At 39.6% G+C, this 24941-nt stretch overlaps 1 protein-coding gene across 3 annotated transcripts in view; it reads left to right on the forward strand.

The window, feature by feature from the left end:
- Positions 1-9677: 9677 nt before the first annotated feature.
- Hsf2 (heat shock transcription factor 2) overlaps positions 9678-24941 on the forward strand; it is a 28037-nt gene continuing 12773 nt past the window's right edge. The window contains exons 1-6 of one of the 3 annotated variants that reach the window (XM_032888436.1): positions 9678-9941; positions 19302-19410; positions 19558-19685; positions 20789-20913; positions 22741-22816; positions 24495-24556. In XM_032888436.1, the coding sequence (XP_032744327.1) occupies positions 9849-9941; positions 19302-19410; positions 19558-19685; positions 20789-20913; positions 22741-22816; positions 24495-24556 (593 nt within the window). In that variant the 5' untranslated portion in view covers positions 9678-9848. Of the gene's footprint in view, positions 9942-17128; positions 17296-19301; positions 19411-19557; positions 19686-20788; positions 20914-22740; positions 22817-24494; positions 24557-24941 lie in introns of those variants that run through there. The other 2 variants (XM_032888435.1, XM_032888437.1) reach the window with 2 other exon arrangements.

Raw genomic sequence — 24941 nt, forward strand, 5'->3', positions numbered from 1 at the left:
CAGTTGTTTTTCCACAATCGTGTGGTAATGTGGAATGTTACAGGAACATAAATCTCAGTTGGGATTCTTCCACACATGCAAAGGTGAGTCAGCCAGAGGGCACAAAAAGTCGTTTACCAGGTTTATGAACCCAGTGAAGTGTGTTGCTTAGAGACATTACAGTGACAACAGGTATTCTTCCAAGACAGCAGGCAAAACGGAACTGTTACCTTCCCTGGCGATATGACTCCACACTCTACTGTATTTGAACACTTAGTCCTGAGCTGGTGGTGTTTGGGTAAGTTTAGAAGGTGTGGCCTTGCTAGAGAAAGTTCATCAGTGTTGCACTATTCACTGTGTGTTCTCTGTCTATGCAGAGCAAGATGTAATAAGCCCTCAGCTTTCAACCCTAGCTGCCATCTGCTCTGTGGTTATGAAGTCCTATTTCTCAGGAACGGTAAACTCAAGTATACTCTTTATTCTGTGTGTTGCCTTGGCTCGTGGTGTTTTATTTGGACAATAGAAATATGATTACACTTTCAGATTCTGGAAAACTGGGTCTCAGCCAGAATTTAGAAACTATCAAAGTCACATATGAACAATGAACAAATCACTTAATAAAACTTTAAAATGTGTTAAGAAACAATACTTGAGATCCAACACTAGTATTAATAAACTGGAACACTCTGTACCACCCCAGTAATGGAGGACTCCAGGAAAATCCTTGAGTTTCAAATTCCTTGAATACAAAGGTTACAGGATATGCAATCTGCAAGAATCAGTGGCTTCGGTATAAAGAGAGAATTCACTTCTTTAAATATTTAGTTGAATTTGATTATATTCCCAAAACATTAAGTTTAAAATAACAATTTTATGTAGATAATTTTATTTTAAAGTTTGAAGTTATTGATTTTATTTATATTTAGTTTGAAATTTTATAATTCTTACATGAACATAACTATAATTTTCAATGTTCAATATTTACTTTTATATTTTAGGAAGATTCATTCGCTTTTTTGTGCTTTGAAAATGCTGAGGTTTTTTTTTGTTGTTGTTTTTTCTTTTTGTTTTTTTCATCTTTATTAACTTGAGTATTTCTTATTTACATTTCGATTGTTATTCCCCTTCCCAGTTTCTGGGCCAACAGCCCCCTAACCCCTCCCCCTCTCCTTCTCTATGGGTGTTCCCCTTCTCATCCTCCCCCCATTACCGCCCTCCCCTCAACAATCACGTTCACTGGGGGTTCAGTCTTGGCAGGACCAAGGGCTTCCCCTTCCACTGATGCTCTTACTAGGCTATTCATTGCTACCTATGAGGTTGGAGCCCAGGGTCAGTCCATGTATAGTCTTTGGGTAGTGGCTTAGTCCCTGGAAGCTCTGGTTGCTTGGTATTGTTGTTCGTATAGGGTCTCGAGCCCCTTCAAGCTCTTTTAGTCCTTTCTAAGATTCCTTCAACAGGGGTCCCGTTCTCAGTTCAGTGGTTAAATGATGGCATTCGCCTATGTATTTGCTGTATTCTGGGTGTGTCTCTCAGGAGAGATCTACATGAGGTTCCTGTTGGCCTGCACTTCTTTGCTTCATCCATCTCATCTAGTTTGGTGGCTGTATGTATGGGCCACATGTGGGGCAGGCTCTGAATGGGTGTTCCTTCTGCTTCTGTTCTAAACTTTGCCTCCCTATTCCCTGCCAAGGGTATTCTTGTTCCCCTTTTAAAGAAGGAGTGAAGCATTCGCATTTTGGTCACCCTTCTTGAGTTTCATGTGTTCTGTGCATCTAGGGTAATCCAAGCATTTGGGCTAATAGCCACTTATCAATGAGTGCATACCATGTGTGTTTTTTTGTGATTGGGTTACCTCACTCCGGATGATATTTTCCAGTCCCATCCATTTGCCTATGAATTTCATAAAGTCATTGTTTTTGATAGCTGAGTAATATTCCATTGTGTAGATGTACCACATTTTCTGTATCCATTCCTCTGTTGAAGGGCATCTGGGTTCTTTCCAGCTTCTGGCTATTATAAATAAGGCTACTATGAACATAGTGGAGCATGTGTCCTTGTTGTATGTTGGAGCATCTTTTGGGTATATGCCCAAGAGAGGTATAGCTGGGTCCTCAGGTAGTTCAATGTCCAATTTTCTGAGGAACCTCCAGACTGATTTCCAGAGCGGTTGTACCAGTCTGCAATCCCACCAAAAATGGAGGAGTGTTCCTCTTTCTCCACATCCTTGCCAGCATTTGCTGTCACCTGAGTTTTTGATCTTAGTCATTCTCACTGGTGTAAATGCTGAGTTTTTAATAATTTGATCAAGATAGCCAGCAAAACACTAGTTTTGTGTTAATTTTAATAAGGACAGACCAACCAGTGGCTGTACTGAAATAAAGACTGATAAAAATAATTGTAAGTCTATGACCATAGAACAATAATTATATAATTATATGTTATAGTTTATAATTTCAATTATATGATTGTAATTATATAAATCAGACATGGTATGGTGGAGAATGCCCATAATCCCAGCACCTAAGAAACCCAGGTAAAAATCACAAGTTCCAGGCCAGCTTGTTCTGCATATAATGAGTTCCAGACCAACCAGAACTACATGGAAAGATCCTGTAAAAACCACCTTAAAACATCACGCAATAATACCTGGAGCTGAGAATCAGGGAGGTCCCCTGTCACTGAATCATGTGCTCACCTTCTAATCTCAGAAAAACTCTATACGTCTTTTAATCTGTTTTTATGAATATTCATTCAGTGAGGTATTTTATTGAGCAATTGGTTAATTTGATTCATGTGCTTTAAGTGCTCTAAGAATGGTGTGCAGCCCTGTGTGTTTTACTTTGGCCTCAGGCCACTCAATTCTTTCAGCAGCACTTCCAAGAATCCGAAGGTGTGACGATCTTCACAAGGTCATAGGTTGTCACTCAAGACATTAGACTCCCTCCTGGGCCAAGAATTCAAAAGAAAACACTGTTTGTAGTTGAAGTAAATACTTTGAACTTTATTTGGACTACCAAAAAGTAAAAACTCATTTCTACATCCACCATCAGAACTGCTGATGATCTTTAAAACAGAAGAAAAATTAAGATAAGCTTTCACATGGTAGGCATTTGGTCAGTCTTGCTAATGCTGACAGAAAAGCATGCATTCATCATCCCGAAATTCATCATTTCAAGTCTTAACTCACACTAGAGTACAGAGTACTAGAGTACTGTGAGTACTAGAGTACTTCACCTATAAACACCTCTCAGATCGTGATATATCCAAAATAATAGTTGTGCCTTTTAGAAGCCAATATTTACATTTTAATCTAGCATTCAAATTAAGAGTATACTTCTGCGCTCAGTCTACACACAAATCATTTGAGGTACTTCAAATAGCTCTGTTTTCAGAGATATCTGTGATAAGATTATTTCAAATAAAAGATCACTTAAATCTCATTATTTAGGAAGATGAACTGCAAACTCCTTTATCTTTACCTGCACCTTCAATTGGAAAAAAAAAAAAAAGGAATGGAAATTGTAGCCTTAGTCTGATTCTATTCTGGTGAAAATACGTTTTCCTTAGACTTCCAGATCTTTCACTTGTCTGGACCTGTTCTCTTTCTAATCAGCAAACCTCTATCAGGACTTTAAGTAGGACACAGAGACTTCATCTATTTATCTGAAGTCCACAGAACTGTCTGTCAAAGCACCCCACTCCTCTGTTTCCAAAAAGGCTAAAAGCCTGTATTCTAGTTAGGTTTCTGTTCCTGCGATAAACACTATCACCCAAAGCAACTCGGGGTTGGAAAGGGTTTCTTTGAATTACAGGTTACAGTTGGTCATTAAAGGAAGCCAAAGCAGGAACGGAAGCAAAAAGCAAGGTGGAATGCAGCTTACTGCCTTGCTTCCTTTAGCCTTCTCAGCTAACTTCCATATAGAACCCGACTGCCTTCCCAGGGATGTCCCAGTGCACAGTGAGCTGGGCCATTCTAAATCAAGCAGTAATCAAGAAAATGGCTGACAGACATACTCACAGGCCAGTGCGATCTAGGCAGTTTCTCAGTGGAAGTTTTCTCCTCCCGGGTGACTCTGGCAGCCGGTATTAAAGTAGTTACACCCTCCGTCCGCACTAGATGCTTAACTTGACCAATTTTGCTTCCTGTCCAGCATCAATAACTGGAAGAGATTAGAGCAGACGTGACTAACCGTTCTTGTTTGTTTGGGGCATAGGACTTTTAATACTTAAGATATGCCCTGCACAAGCCTAGAGTACATCACAGCCCGGACTGGGAAGTCAGCTGGATTCTAACAAATTCAACACAGTCTGAATTGAAACCCGCGTCTGCTACAAACCACACTTACACATTCCCTACCACATCTATGTGTCTGCCACAGACACGCTGTGGCCTTCCGAAAAAGGATGATGTTTAGCTGTGCTTCTTTGTTCTTTGTTCACCTTGGTGTTTGAGGAGAACCTCAGATTTTACTGATTTATGATCACGTGGAAGGGCCTCGCTCACTATGTGCAGCACCACTCCTGGACTACGCTGTCTAAGAAAACTGGCTGCGTACACCATAGGAGCAAAGGAGTAAGCAGGGCTTCACTGTGGACCCAGCTTCAGTTCCTGTTTCCAAGTTCTTGCTTTGAAATTCCTACCCTCACTTCTTTTTACGATGGACTACACCCAGAAGTTGAAGTTAAAACCCTTTCCTCCTGAAGTTGCTTTTGGTCGTGGTGTTTAATCACAGCAGTAGAAAGCGAACTAAAACAAAAGTTGTACCAAGAGCAGGGAATGACTTGACAGATCTGGCCCTGTTATTTAGGGGAGAGTTGTGGAAGGAGTTTGAACCCTCTGGCTGGCAGAAACAATGAGTGAATGAGTGCTTAGGGATTAATGAGCTGTTGTGCAGACTTGGAGGATAACTGTGAGAACAGTCCATTGTCTTGGAGACAAAGAAAGTCTAGCTTGGGACACTTCAGAGGCAAGTTTGAGAGTCCCCGGAAATTTCTATAAGAGCCATTCATGTGAAGTTTTGAATTAAGAACCTGGTGTTTTTTGTCACCTGGAGCTAAAAAAAATCAGCGGGGATTAAAAGACCAATACCACTGAAGTGAAACTTTCACTGGAACAAATGACTCAGGTTAGCAGGGGTTAAGTCAGTTGTGTGATTAAGAAGATACCACAGTCATTGAAGAGGAGTTTCCTGGAAGTATTTTCTCCTGGTCAGCACAAAGAAGCTGTAGTCCAGACAGGGCCAAGGCTGCAACTCATGCTGTCAGGTGGATTTGGTACTGTGTAAAAGTCTCTCAGATGACACTGCTTTTGAAGGCATGAAGGGATCCTGGAATAGGCTTGACACTGTGAGAGGTCTCGGGGAGGGCATTGGTGAAGGTCTACAGTAGCAACCCCAGAATTTAAAGAGTCAGAGAGATGGGCTGAGGTTTAGGACCAAGTGGCATGTTCAGAGTCCCTGGAGAGGGCACAGGAGAGGCTATTAGTGAAGGTTCAGCTCCGGTGGAGTACAGACCCAAACATACTGGAGATGGTAGGGCCACGGGACGATTGCCAAGAAAAGCAGCAAGTGTAGAACGGTGTTAGCCTAAGTTGCAAGAGAAGCTGCATGTTCTGTGAATGGCAGACCCTGAGAGATAGAGCTGCCCAAGCTCTTCGGAGCCCAGAACGTCATACGGAATCCTCAGGTGCAAGACATCGAGCTATAGGACTTGATTTAAACCACTGAAGGTTGGTTTGACTTTAATTGGATTGTGACTGGGCTTTGATTCTTCCCTCTTGAAATACGATGTTTAACTTCTTTTTGATATTCAGGCACCCACAATTAATAATGTTGGCATCAAGAACTGGCTTTACGGTCAGGAACCAGCTTTACCACCGCGGATCATCTCCGAATCCAGTGGTCACGGTGACGTCATCCGTAGGCGACAGGGACCCGCGCGTCTCGCCTTGGCAATCGCCATGAAATCCCAGCATACACCTGGTCCACCTCTACCTGCAAACGGTTAAGTCACGGCCCAAATAAAAGGCAGACCCTCCTGACCTCCCTCTCTCTTTGCCCCTTCTTTTCTGTCGCCCCTTTTGTCCTTTTTCCCACAATAAACCTCTCCTGTGGAACTGTTCTGGCCTGGTGTGGTCTGTCCGGACGCGAGCCGCAAATCTAACACAACAAAGAGATTGAACTTTTAAAATGTTTTAATTTTTTTTTAAATAATGCAGGACTTTTAAAAGTTGGAATGTTTATATTATTATATTGATACTAATATGGGATCTTAGAGGTAAACAAAAAGGAAGACATTACTATCTAATAGAGTTGTGCTGATGTGCCAAATTGAGAAGGGGCCAATCACCCAGGTTAGTATTTTGTCAATTTGACACAAGCTAGAATTAACAGGGACAAGGAATTACCAGCTGAGAAAATGCCTCCATCGGCCTACCTGTTGGCACATCTGTAGGGTATTTTCTTGATTAATGTGGGAGGGTAAAGTGCTATCTCTAACGGTGGTCCTGGGTTCTCTAAGAAAGCAGGTTGAACAAACTGTGAGGGGCAATCAGTGAGCAGCATTCCTCCATGGCCTCTGCTTCGGTTCCAGCCTCCAGGTTTCTGCATTGAGCTCCTGCCCTGACTACACTTCATGATGGACTACAACTGTAAGCTGAAATAAAGTATTTTCTCCCACAGTTGCTTTTCGTTATGGTGTTTTATTACAGCGGTAGAAAGCAGAGTGAGGCATCTGCCTTCTTGAAAACCTTTAGTGAACTTTTCTGGTCTTCTTTTGAGCTCTCTGCTTGTAGAAATGCCTCCCTACGAGTGCTTAAGCATTTTGCCTACTGCAATTTGTTTTGACGCCACAGATGACCTCAACCCTAGGTTTCAAAGACATTCCATTATTATCTGGCCTTTTCAAGAATCTGATGTTTTCTCAGAGGTAATAGCTCCTTAACCATATAACTCCAACTTGAACTAATCTTACCCCCACCCCCAGTTTCTTCTTTAGTCAACAAAAATATTAGTACTGATTGCCAGTGAATTAAGAGGGCTTTTCTGATGATTAGGTAGATTACATCTTATCCAAATGACTTTCTAAAGCTGAAATTATTCGTGTGATAAATGCTTATCAATCAGTTCCTATGTTATTAGCACTGTGTTTAGTGCTAAATATACGGGTGCACAAGGTAAGCAGTTTACCAGACTAATGAGGGTACTGGCGAGTAAATGAGCAACTGCAGTAAGATAAACTTTATGAAGTCAAAGTTCCAAAAGCTATGAGAGCCCACAGGAGGAACAACTAATCCAGAGTTGGAGTCATGGAAGACTTAGCATTTGTCTGCTTATGTATTCATTGATTTATTTAACAAATATTAGAGAGGTGAATGTACACAAGGCATTATGGACAATGTTTTTATTGAATATTTTCATAATCTAGTATAAATAATATTGATATTATTAATTAATAGAATAATAAATTCTTATAATCTAGCATAAAAAGTATATGAACAAAAATGTGCCTTTGTGTTAAATGAGATAAAACAACATTAAATCTTTAACAAAAACATGTATTCTGTATTAGTCAGGGTTCTCTAGAAAATAGAACTGATAAAATGAATACACGTATTCATTTTATGTGTTTTATATACATCATAATATACAGACATGTTATGTATGATTTGTGTATGTATTTATGTATATATTACACACACACAAGCATACATGTGAGATTAATGAGAATTGCTTACAGGCTGTGGTCCAGCTAGTCCAACAATGGCTGTCTACCTCTGTGAAGTATAAAAATTCATTCATTGTTCAGTCAGTGAAGCTGGGTGTCTTAGCTGTTCTTGTTTACTTTGGAATTCAAAGTATGAAGTTGCCAGCAAAAGCAAGATCAAGCAGGGAAAACAGCAAGTGCTTCCTTCTTCCATATTCTGGTCAGACTGCCAGCAAAAGTTTTGGCCCAGATTTAAGGTGGATCATCCCACTCAAAAGATCTGTATTTAGGGTGGGTCCGTCTTTCCACCTCAGATTATTCAATCAAGAAAACCCCCTCATTGGTATACCCAGCCACTTGGGTTTGTTTGTTTGTTTGTTTGTTTTTATTCCAGATGTAGTCAAGTTGACAACCAAGAATAGTCATCATAAATTCTGTACAGAATTCTGCTAGATCTTGCAGGCTAAGGTAACACGATGGAGCTAACAGCATGCCAGAACTATACAGAGACATAAAAGAATGTGGATAGTTACCTATTACGTGTGACGGAGACATGGACAGAGATTGAGTGGATTGGAAGGAGTCACAAAAGATCTTCTATGCCATTTTAACAGGGCAGGACTTATTCTGGAAGGCACGAAGGCCACTGGGTGGCTTCCAGTCTGGAAGTGGCTGTTCAAATTTGTGGTTCAAAAACATATTTGTAAGCGTGCAGTAATGGACCAGAAGAAGAACCACTTTCAAAGGGCTTTACTTTGTCAGGTAACTATAGCAGGACTTTCACTAACATTTTATCTCTGAGGCTCTGGGACTGAAAAGAGTCCCAAACTGAGGTAAATCAACACATCATCACATTGGGATGTAGCTGGAAACTTCTAGCCAACCCACTTTGGGAATCTGGTTACAGAGTTGGTTCCGATTAGCTTTGGGTAATTTGTTGAATAGAATTTGTACCAACCTGAATCAGACCCTTTGAAGCTTCCTCTTTAGGTTGCTGTATATGTAGCAAATGCTGTTTATGTACCAAACAGTGCTGTATATGACTAAGTTCAGTATATGCTTACATATACATGTGCAATATATGTATGGGGTGGGGTGGGATGTCTTGCCATTAGCCCAGGATTACCTGGAGCTCACTATTTAACCCAGGTTGGCCTCCACTGCTCCACACTTCTACCTCAGCCTCCAGAGTGCTCAACTTACAGGTTCAGGACACTAGGATCAAAAAATCTTTTTCTCAGAGATCCACATTATTACAGCTACTCTTAATAGGTAGAAAGTCAATGAAGAAATGGGACATTGCGCTAAAGAAGCTGTTCCAAATCACACTTTGCCAAAGAAAACCTGTGTAAGGTACATGCAGAACAATTATTTTGACTCAGATACTCTAAAATTATACTAGTGGCTTTTGAACTGGGTTTCTGGCAGGTACCTGATGCCTGCTGAATTCTAATAGTATATATAATAGCAAGTACTTCGCAAACAGCGAACTATATTATTCATGCTTTAGGTTTTGATAAAAGAGTCTTAAATGAGCCATCTTCTGCCAGTGGAAAAAAAGTATAAAAAGGCTCGTTTATCTTTAAGATATGCTGGGCCAGCATATCTTGCTCCCTGCCCCATGTGCTGTATTCCTTCCTTTAGACTGGAGCAAATTACTCTTCACCAGTCAAACTTATGAGTCAACTGCCCTTGGGCGTTTCTGCACTCTGCCAGACATAGACGGTGTACCCAAACCCTTTCCATATGAGTCCACTAAACAAGGTTTTTCTCTGGACCCAATATCATTCCCAAAACAGTATCCTGCCTAAAAGGTAGCAGAGAAGGCTGAACCACTCCAGGACCCACCCCTCCTCTCGGCAGCTGCCAATCGTTTTGCTCTGTGATGCACTCGAAGCCTCGGATTGGACTCGCAGAGACCGGGCGCGGGAGCGGAGCGCAGGGGTGGAGCGCGAAGTCTTGTCCATCACGTGTGGCCGCGGGGTCTCCCCGCCTTCACCGCGCGCCCCGCGGCGCCGAGGGGGCGGAGCCCGGGACCCGCCGCGCCTGCGTGGTGTGCGTTCCCGGGAGCAGCTGCTGCTGTCGCCGCCGCTGCTGCTAACGCCTTCGCCGCCGCTACCTCCGCGTTCGGGAGTAGAATTCGGAATCCCTGCGCCCCGCTAACAATGAAGCAGAGTTCCAACGTGCCGGCTTTCCTCAGCAAGCTGTGGACGCTTGTAGAGGAAACCCACACTAACGAGTTCATCACCTGGAGTCAGGTACGTTCGGGGACGCGGTGGCCTCGGGTCTCCCTTGTCGAACCGGCTCGGCTCGGCTCGGCTCGGCTCGGCTCGACTCGACTGGACTGGGTTGAGCTGGGCTGGGCTGGGCTCGGCCGCTCCCGCGGCCTGCGGCGGCGCGCGGCCTCCCCACCACGCGTGGACCCCGGCTTTGTGTGCGGCGAGCGGGCCCGGCAGGCTCCCGTTCGCCCGGGCCGCGCGCCGGGGAGGGGCGCCCTGGTAACGGTCCCGCCGGCCCCGGGAGCTCGGAACCGGCCCCAGCCCCGCGTTCTGCACACTCATCCTCCGTCGTCTGCTCGCCGCGGGGCACGGAGGTTGCGGAACCCTAGGCTGGCGAGCTGGCTAGGGGGCGAGCACGGGGCTTATCTAAAGAAATCACCTCCGCGGGGATTACTTGTCCCCTGGTCTGGGATCTTTTATGATGGTAAAGGGAAAATGTGCAGACTCAGACTGCTCTTCCCGTGAGCTTTCTAGTTTTATTCATGTAGTTATTTATGTAGTTCATTTATGTAGTTTTAACATAGAAATTTCCCACTTATTGTTTGGAGGCTGGGTCATTTGCTTAATCTTTTTTTAAAAAAAAAAATCGTAGTAAAAGTGCCTGTATATTATGCTTAGTAACTTAGCGGCAGGGAGTTAAAAACGAGTCGTTAAATTTCAAAGAATAGTTGCTGGCAGAGGAGTGGTAGGTGGTTGCCTTGATCAGTTTGAGCCAGATTCTCTATAAATAAAGATGATCTTAATCAAGTCCGGTATCTTGCGTGGTCTAAGTTATGCGTTAGATGGACGTGTTGCCTAGGTGACCCAAGGACCCTCCCCTCCCCCGCCCAGTTCCACACAAAGATTCTTTGCAGAGTGATTATTTACATCACTTGTGCCTTTGCTTTACTAGACGCGCAATTCTTGGATTGTTCCAATCACTTCATGAAGGGGATCGGCTCCTCTTACTGGAGTTGATCACTTATTCGGGGTATTTTCATGTTCACGGTTTTTGAGATGAGTAAGTGGGAAATACCTGGCTATGTGTCAAATAAATGTTATCTTCCTTCGTTTCTTTTGTGTTCTTTCTGTTGTTAAAACTAATTTTCAGCCTTGCGTGCTTTTCATAGGTAACAGCAATAGAATATACCTGACATTTGGACAATTATCTCACTGAATTTTGCTGAGTATTCGTGCCAATTTTTAAAAATTTCTTTCTAGGATTTAATTTCCCTGAGTATTGTCACACGGGTGCCCCACCCCCTGCTGGTTGTGTAGACTAAGCAGTTGACTGACTAATTTGATACATTGGTACAAAGAAGCGAAAATAAGAAAGGCAGCTACCAGCATGAACTTAAAATAAACAGACTGCTCATGCTTTTCGTCAGTCAGAAGGATTAAAGGTTGACAAGGCACGATCAGTCCGGACTGCTTCTCAGCTCTCTTTTAACATTAGAAACCGGACTGAAATATATTCTGTCCCCCAACCAAGCTGAGTTTATTGAACTTATTGAGCTTGCAAAAGGCTGTTTATTTGTACTGTCTAAAAGTTCCACACGAATGTACTGGTAATTGTTTCTAATTAAACAGATTTGTATAAGCGGCCTGATAACTTCAAATTAGCCAAAACATTTTAATAACTTTCTTGTTTTTGATCAGTACAGACTCTGGAGAATTTAAACTAGTGCATAAGTGTGAAATCTTACTAATTGCAGACGAAACAATCTACTTAATTACTTTTACTTATCGTATTAAGTCTCAGTTTATATTTTCATCTGCCCATATCCAGTACACCAATAAGAGAGTCAAAGAGTAAACTCAATGGGGTTGATTCTCTAGAATCTATTGATTCTAGAGACATAATTGGTGTCTTAATGTTTGAGTCACTAAAACTGTTAGAAAATGTAAATGGGTTTGATTGGAATGGAGTAACAGGTGTCCTAAGATAGCTATGAATGTGGTCGAAACCATTTGTAGATGACAAAGTCATATTGTAATGAGATACCAGATGGAATAGTATTTGGAATGCCAATACTGAAAGGTACAATTTTAAGCTGATGTTGATAGAAAACCAAAATGTGTCCCCCTCCCCCATTTTTTGGCTCTTTTTAAAAAGATTTTATTTTTAATCGTGTCCTTGTCTATTGTGTGCATATGCATATTTGAATGAGGGCAGAAGAAGGAGCCAGACTTCCAAGTCTTGGACTTTGGGCTGTTATGAGTGGTAGGAACCAATCTGGGGTTCTCTCTGAGCAGTGACGCTCTCTAAACTCCTGAACTTTCTCTCCAGCCGTACTGTGATCTTCTAAAAGTTTTTTTTGTGTGCCTAGCTTCCTTTAAATTTGTGTTGAATTATAGAGGTGAATTTTAGCATTTACGCTGGCTCAGTGGCTATCACTTTAAGGCCTTTTAAAAGCAGAAGCTCTAGGGACTAATCAAACTTTTACGCAACCCCTATCCTCTGTGGTGGTAAAAAAAAATCATACACTCCTTTAGCTTGAGTCTAAACCAAGGAGAGAAACCTCACCTGTATTCTGAAAAGCTTGACTTAATAGTCCTACAAGGTCTGCATAAATTCACTTTTCCTAGAAATTTGTTATGTGACAAAATTGAAAAAAGGACTTTCTCATTATCCTTAAATACAAACTGTGATAGTCTGAGCTATGACAATTATACTGAATGAATTATCAAGTCAGAATAGTAGGTCTTAGATCCAGACTATCTTTTTTTTTTTTTTTTAATGTATTTCCGTCTTCCCCAACAAAGTTTCTTATACAGTGTTTGTTTTTAACATTTTCTGCAGCTTCAGAGTATTACATAGCTGGGGTTTTTGGTTGTTGTTGGTGGGTTCTTTGTTTTTTTTGTTTTTTGCTTTGGTAAACGGAATCTAGGACAGAGATAATACTTTTAGACCCCCTGAGGATGTTTTAATGTAACACTGTCCCAAACAGAACACGTGTTTAACATGGAAACAAATTGAAAAACTTGATACAGAAAAGGGTTTATGAAAGTTAGATAGAAATTCTTATTGACAAAGAAGAGCTTTTATTTTTGTTAGCATTTTCTAAGTGAAGCTCTCTGAAAGAAAGTAATGAAATCTTGGGTAGTAATAAGTACAGAAAAAAGAAGAAAGTAAAGCAGGGTAAACACAGTATTCCCAGTGAAGATACAGCCACATCATAGAACTCATATTTTCAGCAGTAGAAGTTTAATAGAATGACCTACTACATTAAGCAAAATGGAAATAGCAAGCTCAAAAGAGTAAAAGTCCAGATAGAGCAGCCACTGTTGAGAGATAAGAACCCCTTTCACAAGGCTCCAATGCAAACCTTTGGGGGAAAGTATGTTCATGTGTTACTGAGTGACCAAAAAAAAAATGCTTATTCAATGCTGTTGTAACTGGAAAAACAGCAGGGTTTATAGCCTAGCTTGCAGGCTTGTTTCCTTAGTTGGTTTCTATTGCTGTGATGCTCAAAGTCAACTTAGGAAGAGGATTTGTTTGGCTTATGTATCCCAGGTGCTGGGCCATTGTGAGACATAGAAGCACAGGAACATAGGCTGGCGCCTGGAGGTAGGAATTGAGGCTGAAGCCTTACAGAAACGGCTGCTTGCTGGCCTGCTCCCTGTGGCTTCCTGATTATGCTCTCTTAACAACAGTCAGGGCTGTCTGTCTACCCAGGAAAGACATTGTCCTCAGTAAACTATGTCCTTCCGTTTCAAAGGTCAACCAAGGAAAAGCCGAACAAGCTTGTCTAGAGGTCATTCAAGGGCATTTTCTCAATTGAGGCTCCCCTGTCACAATAAAAAACAAAAAAACAGAAAACAGCCCACACTCTACCTGATGAGTACAGTTTAATTGGCACGTACCCATGCCCATTTGTTTGTACTGTTATTTTTGTGGTGCTGGGAATGCTAGGGCTGCTAAGCAGCCGTGTTGCATTTGAACCCTACCCTTAGCATTATGACCACATGTGTTTTCATACTGCCCTAGCTGATTTTGGATAGGAGTAGGATCATGGACTTTGGGGATTAGCAAGTCTGTAATACTGATTTGACTTTGAGAAACGTCTACCATTCTCCAATATCTTAGAGCATCACAGAAAACAATGAGGAGGTGCCTTCTTAGAAACATGGCTTTGAAACCTCCCAAGGGAGAGGGGTGACAGGAAAGATGCTGTTTTAGCTTCTAACTGATGTGAGCCTATTGCATTGCAGGAGACTCTCCCAGACATACTGGAACCAAGAAGAATCCATTGTTTCTGAGTTTTACTAGTATCCCTTACTGACTCAAGGGTTAGATTGTGACCAAAAAGGGTATGTGAGAGACTCTGTTGTTTGCAGATCAGACAGTATGAATGAGTCCACAGCAAGAAGTTGGCACTGTGGCACATAAGCTGAGTAGGAACTGTGGCTAGTTTAGGAAAAGCAAGGGAAAGACTAGTCTAAACATTAAGTAGAGACCAGGGTGGTTAGAACGGATGGGTGAGGCAGCAATATTGAATAAGACTTACCACTGTGCCTTACTGGGCAAGCAGACTGATCTGTGGTTGCCCTATCTTTAGGAAGAAGGTGAGGTTGTGGTGTGCAAAAAGAGATAGTAGGTTCTTTTTGTATCATAAGGAGACTGGAGATAAGGGAACCAGTTAGAGACAATCACAGTTTTCTAGACTAGTTGCAGTAGTGGTGAGAGAAGTTCTTTGATTGGATACCTATTGTGAAAGCAAAGCTTCAGAGATTGGTGGGGTTCACTAGAGACTGAATAGCAGTAATGGCTCATGGGGGAGGTAGAGCTCAGTAGTAAAGGAGCTCGCCTGGCGTGCTCTAGATTGATTCCATTCTCAGTACTGTACTAAAAGTACAGTCTTTTACTTTCCCACCTCCAGGAAGAAAGGCAGAAAGGCAGGAATACTCAGATTTGGCCTGCCCTGAGATAGTAGGAGATTAGCAGGCATTTTAGTTACAGATTCTGTATGGTCATGTTTTATGTTTGAATTTAAAAAGAGATCACTGTAGTGTGAAACAAGCATACCTTCTCTGGAATCTGAACTACCTAATTAGGTATTTTTGGAATATGGCTGTTCAGCTGAAGAGGTTTTACAAATGTTTGAAGCTCTTCTGATCCCAAACATTTTAGAGAAGGTATACCAACCCATATTTGAGAATTTTTTCATTTTGCTTACATTTCGTTAACCACTTTTAGTCATATGTGTAAACCTAGTATGATAAGGAGTGGAAATATGCACTACTAGGAACAGAAATATTTCTGAATATGGCTTCTGTACTCCTGACAGCCGAATGGAAGCAGTGAATAGGTCGTTAGGTGCAACTTTGGCATTGGGGGTCCTGTAAAGCCTTGAGGATAAAGTCATGGGGTTGGAAGAAAGTACTTGGGAAGACAGAGACAAAAGGTGTAGGGTGTAGTTTTGTCTGCATTGTTTGAATTCTCTGTGGGTTGCAGGCACTCGTCCAGGGGCTAGCTCAGCTCCTCAGATAAAAGACGCACAGCCATTGCTCATGTTTAACCTGCTGTGTGGCTCAGTGGCTGGGCTCATCTAAGCCTCCCATGACTAGTGTGCCTTTTTCTTTACTCCCTGCTCAACATCCTGCTAAGCCCTCAGCTTAGTTGTGTTTCTAATCTCGAACCTTGGGGAAGCAGCCAATGGTGGTAGGAGCCACTACTCCTAAGATTGCTGGTCACTCTCACTCTGAAGCATGGTGAATTATCCTCCTCCTGGGTCTCCTAGCTTGCCTTCAGGAACCTGGAAGTCCTGCCTCTTCTGCCCAGCCATTGGCCACTGGAATCTTTATTGATTGGTCAAGAACCAATTGGGGAACAGGACTTCAGCATATGTAGATTCACAATCAAAGCATCAGAGCCACTCTCTATAAAAAGGAACTTAATGATTTGATATTTAAATAGGTAAGGAAAAGCCAATTAGACAGGAAGGAAAATGAGTAATCCCAACAGTGAGACCATAGAAGTTAGTTCACATTGCTGCCATCAGATGTCTCAAATTTCTAGTGTGTATAAACAATTTATGAGTTACAGTAAAATAAGATGTTGATAATTTAACTAAAGATTGTATACATTGCTTTCCAAAGACATCAAGTCAGCTTTATTTTCTTTTTGGTTCTTTTTTTTTTTTTTTGGAGCTGTGGACCGAACCCAGGGCCTTTGCCCTCCCTAGGCAAGCGCTCTACCACTGAGCTAAACCCTAACCCAGCTTTTATTTTTCTTGATAGTTGTGTAGTTACTTCACCTCTTTAAAGAGAATATTGCCATTCTTAGAGGTTACCAGTGAACTAAATAGAAAATATTACCTCAAAAAGGCTTTGCTGTAATTTCTATTTCTGTGTAGTAATAGTGAATTCTGCAGCTACATAGCCTCCTGTTCTGTGGAAATTTTATATTGTAGACTTTTAAAATCAATATTGTTGTTATTTATAGCAATTCCTTATAGTAAGTATACACCTACTATTTGTTATAATGAGTTTACTGCATTGGTTAAGGTAAAGGGGAATGAGTGGCTTTACAGTGCTAAATTTGCTTTCCTTACACCCTTTTAATACTTAATTAAAGGGCCTGTGTGTTTGATAATTTATTATTGGCACATTTTGTAATTTCAAATTGTTTTTTCATTTTTTATAGAGATAATTATGCTTTTGCTTTTCTCTGTCTTAAGTCTATGTGAAATAAACTTTTGTGGGTGGTTTGATCGATCAATCTCCCTTTTTTATTTATTTAGTTGTCCAGCATTTTTATTAAATAATCGTTTTCTATATGATTTATACTGCCACCTTTGTGGGGGGTTTTGCTTATTTTTGTTTTGTTTTATAAAATAACACATTTTACAAATGATATCAATATAATCATTTTAGCTATTTTTAAGTATACTTCAATTACACTACGGTTTATCTTCTCAAACCGAAATTGTGTCTTAACTTCTGTTGCTGCGATGTGACACCATAACCAGGGCATGGACCATGACCAGAATCCATTGAGTCCATGACCCTCAGGATGGGAATCATGGCAGGCAGACAGGTATGGCATTGGAGCAGTAGCTAGGAGTTTATATCTAATCTACATTCCAGAGGCAGGGAGAGCTAAGTGGAAGTGGTGTAGATTTTTGAAACCTCAAAGCTAGTCTCCAGTGATAAACCCCTCTAACAAGGCCACATATTCTAATCCTTCCCAAACAGTTCCACCAACTGGGGACCCATCACTGAAGTCTGAGCCATTTTCATTCAAACAGCTACCAAGTGCCTGCCTGTTAGCAGTAGTAGTCACCTCATCCTGAGCTACCCACACTCCCATGCTACTTACCTAAGAAATTGGCTTTTAAAAATTCTCTATGTAAGTGGAATCATACTGTATATATTGCTCTTGGACTGGCTTATTTCACGTAGCATAATGTCATTACCGCTCATCCATTTTGTAAACCATGTCAAATGGATCTGAATATTTCATTGCATGTGTATACCACATTTTGTTTATCCATTGATCAAATGGTGGGCACTTAAGTTGCTTTTACTTTTTGTCCTCGTGATTTACATTACAGGATCATGTGGTACCCTTATCTCTTCAGGTTCTTTTTCTGTTTTGTAATATGTAAACAGAATAGGAATTACTGACTGATTTAATAATTACTTAATTTTTGTGTGTTTTTAGCAACCTTTGTACTATGTTCTATTCTGCTAGCAATTCACAAGTGGTTCACATTCCTTCACACCTTTGAATGTTTTTTGATAAAAGCCATTCTGACTTGCTGAGGAGTAATATTTTACTGTGTCAGCCTCGGTTTCCTATGACTGGTGAATATGGAGCATCTTTCATGTGCTTATTGGCAATTATGAATCTTTGGAAAAGTGCTGCTTAGAGTCCTGGCTCAATACTCATGAGCGGTTTTGTTTTCTGGATCATAGCTGGTGTTTATCCACTGGATTTATATTACACGTGTCTGTCACATACATGGTTTACAGTCCTCTTTCCCACCCTGGGCCTGCTCTTCCCATTCTTGCTTTTGTTTACATATAATACTTTTTAAACTTGATATGGTCCCATATTTCTGATTTTGCTTATGTTGCCTGTATTTCAGTGCTATATTCAAGAGATCATTTCCAAATCCTGTGTCATGAATTTTTTTGTCATAAGATTTAGATCTTTGATACTAATGAGTGTAGATTTTTTTATTTATTTTGAGTTAAATTTTGTAAATGATGTCAGGTAAGCGTTCAGCTGTATTATTTTACGTATGTATATCTTGTTTTTCAATACCATTTGCCAAAATGATTTGTTATTTTCCCATCGAGTTGCCATGAAACTTGAAAGTTCTTTGACAGACTTTATTACCAGGCTGTTTTGTTTGTTTTTGTTTTAGTGTTTGTTTCTGTTGCTCTGTCTTCCTCCAGTTCCATGGTGTTTTGATTACTGTAGTTTTGTACTAGGTCTCTAATTGTTTTAATGTTTTTGGATGGAAAATACTTAATGACTTTTAATGCTAATCTAGAAACCAGCCTGGTGGTGGTGGTATTTCCTGTTGCAGCTCCAAGTAGGCTGAATCTTGAATATCACCAAGTTGAGGTCAGGCTGGGCTGACTGCAGGGTGGTGAGTTCTAAGCCAGCCTAAGCAACTATTGAAACTGTCACAAAAACTAAGGGCTGGAAAAATGACTTAGTGGGTTAAGAACACTTTGATTCCTAGCATTCACATGCTGAGTTCATATGTAACTCCAGTTCTAGGTGATCTGAAAAATTCTTCTCACCTCTTTGGGCAGCAGGATATATATGTGGTCTACATACACACATACAGGCAAAATACTTATATATAATTCAGGAAATCTTATTTTAGAAATTAAAAAGCAGGCTAGAGTTAAATATCAGTAGGTAAGTGCCCTCTTAACTCTAAATTCAGGTCCCTGTACCACACTGTATTGAATTAATCTGGTAACCAGAAAACTTTCTGAATTCTTTTATAGTTTTTCAGTTGTCAAATACTAAAATGTAGTTACATATGTTATGGATAGTGGTAAAATAGTGATTTACCAATTTATTTTTGTCTGTTTATTTTAGCTTTAAAATAACTTAATAGTACTAGCTAATATATTAGGCCTTTTGCTTTCCTAATAGAAATTCTTCTAATAATTCATCATAGAATATGATGAAGCTTTTGGGTTGAAGCTACACCAAAAATATTCTTGTAATTTGACTAGTAATTGTACAGTTTTTTGTTTGTTTTGCTTTTCCATTATCAGAAAGATTGTTCGTCTGAAGGTATCTGGGAACACTTAATAAGAGCTGATTTATATTTTTGTCAGAGGACCTTAACTAATTGACATTTCTGGGCTTTGTTTGATTTTTAGAATGGACAAAGTTTTCTGGTCTTGGATGAGCAAAGATTTGCAAAGGAAATTCTCCCCAAGTACTTCAAACACAATAACATGGCAAGCTTTGTGAGACAGCTAAATATGTGTGAGTATGACCAGAGCTTTGCTTGGAGAGCTGCTAATAGCCACCGATAAGCCAGTTCTTCTCATTAAAATAACTGTGTATTTCTGTATAAACCTCATTAATTTTGACTTGTCTAATGTTAGTCATGTAAATTTGAATCTTTGTCAGATGGCTTCCGTAAAGTAGTACATATCGAATCTGGAATTGTCAAACAGGAAAGAGATGGCCCTGTTGAATTTCAACATCCTTATTTCAAACAAGGCCAGGATGACTTGTTGGAGAACATTAAAAGGAAGGTGAGCTGCTGCTGCTGACATGAACTAGCTAGGTTAGAGATGTGATGTGCTACTTTGTAAGCTACTGAAGTGAAATTAAGAGTATACAGAAAAGGCTGAGCGTATGGTGCACACCTGAAATTCCAGTACTTGGGAGGCAGAGGCAGGAGGATTGCTGCAAGTTTGAGTCCAGCTTGGACTAAATAGTGAGTTCCAGAGTGAGACTCTTTCTCAGTAACTCCCAATAACAACAACTAATAATAATGAAAAGGAGCGTACAGAAGTAAAGCAGCACTAGTCCTTATTGAGACAAACGAAGACCAACGAAGCCCTGGTGAATGGTCCTGTTTTCTAAGCTCAGTGGTGCCGAGAGTGGTACAATCTTCACTTTAACAAAGGAAAGGAAGTATTTACCATGTTGAGTCTGAGGGTGGCTATGTATCTTAATGGGGGAGCTTACTCCTGAGCTGCCTGAGGGGAAAAATCAAGACCAAGTATCTTCTGCGAAATGAATGTCTTTACTAAATCCATAAAAGGTGGATAAAAGAACAGGAATATAGTCCATTAGTAGGACACTTGACTAGCACCCTGAAAATCCTGGCTTCAATTCCCATCACCAACATGTGGGAGGTGGTAATGAAAGGGGGGCAAAGGAATGCTAGCTCAATGGCTAAAAATAGTGTAAGTCTCATCTAACATGCAGAAATCCTCCACTTGAATCCTAAGTACTACAAAATACTAACAAAAGATGAAGAGCCGTGGAAGAAAGCTCCCTACTGTGCAACCGTATTACTGTATACTTGAGTTAAATATGGGATGTGATGATAAAGAGGCTTGAAAATCATAAGGAACTTGGCAGAGGGAATAAAAAAGACCCTCATATTCCTGCTCATCCCATTATAATGAGATGACTTACTCCTAAGTAAGGTAGGGAAAAATAAAATGATCACTCCTTGCTTCCTCTTATATTGAACTATGAAGTGTATTCTTGTTTTAGAATATCTAGAAATTTATACTCACATCTCACTTCTTTAATAGGCTAGTGAGACTTATAACAGGAAGTTTTGATTTAAAATCACAGGGGCTTAGTATATATTTAATTTTCTAAATTTGTTTTTTGGAAGGTTTCGTCTTCAAAACCAGAGGAAAATAAAATTCGTCAGGAAGATTTAACAAAAATTATTAGTAGTGCCCAGAAGGTTCAAATAAAACAAGAAACTATTGAGTCCAGGCTTTCAGAATTAAAAAGGTAAAAATATTATTTCCAAATATAATGCTAATATTATGGAGGTTGGGATATCTGTGTTGGGGTTTGGAGATTGTCTGGTGTTTTAAGTAGTCTTCAGTAGCCAAGATCAATGTTTTGTTTGTTTGCTTGTTTGTTTGTTTTGCTTATAACTGTTAGTTTGCTTTACTTTAGTCTGTAGCTATGGACTTTGTCCTAATAATATGTTTTAATTATGTTCTAAGAAGAGTATATAAATCTAGCCATGAAATTGATCCTATTTATGACCTTTAAGATAGTGTAATAAGTTATACATAGATTAGTTTTCATACGGTCTTCGTACATGAATTTGTTAAAATGTATGTTGCTCTGTAGCTTAGGAAAAAGTAGGGCATGGGAAAGAAGAATAAAAAAGTGCACACAAGAGAGTTGCCTTACTTGATGCTGCACAGATGCAGGAGAGGGCTGTACAAACCCCTTCTCTTCGTAGAATGTTTTAACTTGCTTTCTCTGCATTACTTAGTCACTTTTCTTAATGCCATACTAATAATGTATATAGATTAGGCGTGTTTTATTCCTACATATCTGGGATTTTCCTTTAATAACAAGAGCCTGAGAATACTTACTTTACATGTTCTGTCTTACATTTTTGCTGTTAGTTTTTAACTCAAAAGTATTCATGATGAGTGACTTTGGACTTTGATTCCTCGTTTAGAAAGCGTAGCACTTTCCCATTCTGCTTATTTTATCTAACTGACTGAGTTACGTGCTCTATTGTCTGTCAGCTATGTCCTTTAACTTCATTCATTCATCCGATCATCTAATCACCCTTTAACTCTTAGTAGTAACCATCTTCTATTTCCGTAGACAACTAGCAGCATTTTCAAGTTTGATTTTTGAAAATAGTGATTTTTTTAGAAAGTACTTAAAGCAGTTTCCTTTTCTGATATCTCTGTATGTGAACCTGCCATGCTTTTTTATAATAGTACAGGTTGAAGAAGATAACTTTTATGAGATAAATATGAATTCATATTCGTATTTGATAGTTGGACTATCCTTCCATGTTAACTCTGCTAATATTTACATATTGCAGTTTCAGTTTTACAAGGTAAGAAAGAAGTGAAAAGAAGCATGCCTATTGGATAAGTTACTGAATTTCCTTTCCTTAAAAACGAGTTCCTTTACTTCCTTAGAGGGTTTGCGACAGACCTTCAGATAGCTGTAAGGTGTAACAGACTTTTGTATCTAATATTTGTAGATTTATCTCAGTGATAACAGGGCAAAGTCCTTTCTCTTTTCCATATATCAGTGTCTTCCTCTGTGCAGTGAAGAACAAGATTCTTTTCTTGGCTGTGCTTATGGAAGTTTAGGGAATCATGTGGAAGGTCATACAGGAACAGTGCCTGGAAACATGGAATGCTGCTCAGGGTCACTTTCCTTTGTTTCCTGAAGCAATTAACAAAGCCTGAGGAAGCTTGCTATCCTGGTGAAACTTTGTATATGTTTAAGAAAATAGTAAGAAGCCCAGTTAGTAAAAGGGGTAAATTGCTGACTACTATGTACATGGAAATATGTATCTTACCCCCCTCCCGGTGTTGTTGTGACTAGTGGATCACACAGTTAAGAAATAGTTATAGCATAGGAGAAATAATATAGTTTTCCAGTATTGGTTTCTTTAAACAAGGTCTCACTGTATAGCCAAAGTTTGTCTTGAACCTGTAGCTCTCCTATCTCTGCCTGCCTCCTCCTGTCTCTGAGTTCAAGTTCTCTGGCTTTCTTGATAAAAATCTCTTAGCTTGATCTTCTGACCCAATCTTTTTTGTTTTGGTTTTTAAACAAATTTTAACACAGTGAGAATGAATCCCTTTGGAAGGAGGTGTCAGAGTTAAGAGCGAAGCATGCACAGCAGCAGCAAGTTATTCGAAAGGTAAGCGGGGCCAGCCTGTCCTGTACCCTGCCTTTGCTTGTGTGTGTTCTGTGTTTGTGTTTGACTTCTGCGGACTTTTTCTTGTTGCTTTTTACTCTGATAGGTATAGTTAATTTTTAAGTCATTTGGCCAGACTAGGAGTTCAGCAGTGCTTTTTTTCAGTGTATGTTATAATTGGGCTTGGTATATAAGTAGTTAAAAAGTAAACATATAAATTCAACATTCTGAACTAAATCAAAGGAGGACTTAGAATTTGCCCATGGCATTGTGTCCTTGTCATTTAATCTTTACATTCCAACATCCATTTGTTATTAAGAAAAGAAACATGAGAGCAATAAAGGGATCTATTTTTTGCTTATGAGTAAACTAGGCTCATAGAAACAGGTTCTTTTGAGGGGAGGGTGGGGAGTGATGAATCTTGTTCTTGCCTGCAAAGGCACTTGAGCTAAAAATAAGTTGATGACTGACAGGGTTTGGGTGTAGTGAACCAGCCCTAGGGCAGAGATGAAGAACAGTTGTCACATGTGGTCTATGATCAAAACCGTATACTAGTATTATAAAATAACATTAAGGTTAAGTATAATTGATTTCAATTCTCAGTGTTTATTCAAGTATACGTTGTTTTTTAAAACTTCAGTATGCAATTCTAATGCATGGTCTTAATTGTTAAGGAGAATTAAAGTAACAGGTGTTCTTAATTTTGTACTTGATGAAAAGACTCTTACTATTTTTCACAAGACAGCATTTTTGTTAAATGTCAACTACTTAATCTGCACTTTCTTTTTCCAAAAACAAAGATAATTACTGAAGTTAAAACAGGACTTCAGTTTTTGACCATCACTTTTCTTGTTCAACTTTAAAGTATGAATATGATGTATAATATAATAGACTTAGTTGATATAGTCTATTTTAATCATGTAATTAAATTTCATAAAGATATAAAACCCTACCAAGTCTGAACAGTTCTCCAACTGTTGTGGCCTTTTTCAGACACCAGAACACTATGGTCAGCATTACTGACAGGCTTCAGTTCTACTTGGCATCTATGGTAGGAAGCTGACAATAGAGTTTCAAGTCATACTGTAAGCCACAGTGACTCTCATAAATTTTACCTAGAAGGTTCCTGTACACCTAGTTAACACATACATTGTTGAACAGCATCAGAATTCAGATGGAGCAGTTCTGGAGTGAGGTTGAGGATTAAATGTCTAAGATGAAGCTGGATCAGTACAGCTAGCCATGTGTCTTACATAAAGAAACAAGTCTATAAAATAAAATAGATTTTCTCTAAATTAAGCAGATACTTAAAATTTACTATGTCTATAGATTGGGTAAGCTTCTGTGGATGATAAAACTGACCAGTATGAAAAGACTTTTCAAACCTGAATTTTACGATTGCTCTCAATTAGTAATTTTGCTTCTAATTATATTACCTTTATTAGAAAATGTTTGTCAAACACCAGTTTGTCTATTTTGCCTCACAGTGCTGTCTTCCGGCAAAGGCGAATCTCGTGTGTTAGGTTGTGGGAAAGATAATGACTCAGCCTTTTTCGAGTGTGCTTTAGGAGCGTTTATTAAGCACACTAAGTAAGAGCAGAGAGCTGGCTGATAACTAGTGTGTTTAATATAATTTGCACAGTCTTTGATGAAAGAATTTTATTTTACATTTTCCTCTCAGATTGTCCAGTTTATTGTTACATTGGTTCAGAATAATCAACTTGTGAGTTTAAAACGTAAAAGGTAAGTCTTTTGAGTTTTGGCTGAGAGACTTTAGTGTTGAAACATGAATACCTGTTTGCTGAATTTATGCCTAGTACCAAAGAACGGCTTTACCTTGTTAAATTATGTTAGCATTTTAAGAGTCATCTTAACAAGGTGCGGACCCCTTCCCACAATACTTAGGATAGTAGAAATAGTTGAGATTTCTTTTTCAGATTTGGAATATTTGCAAACCTATGAATTACCTATGATGAAATTTATGTCAGAGTTCAAATTTTTGTGTTTTGTGTGCATGCAGTCTGAAAGTAATTATATATAATATCTTTAATGATTTAAAGTAATTATATATAATATCTTAATGATTTTTGTACATGAGGTAGTTTAGTCATACAGCTAAACTAAAAGG

The sequence above is a fragment of the Rattus rattus genome, chromosome 18, assembly GCF_011064425.1.
Source record: "Rattus rattus isolate New Zealand chromosome 18, Rrattus_CSIRO_v1, whole genome shotgun sequence".
Lineage (NCBI taxonomy): Eukaryota > Metazoa > Chordata > Mammalia > Rodentia > Muridae > Rattus > Rattus rattus.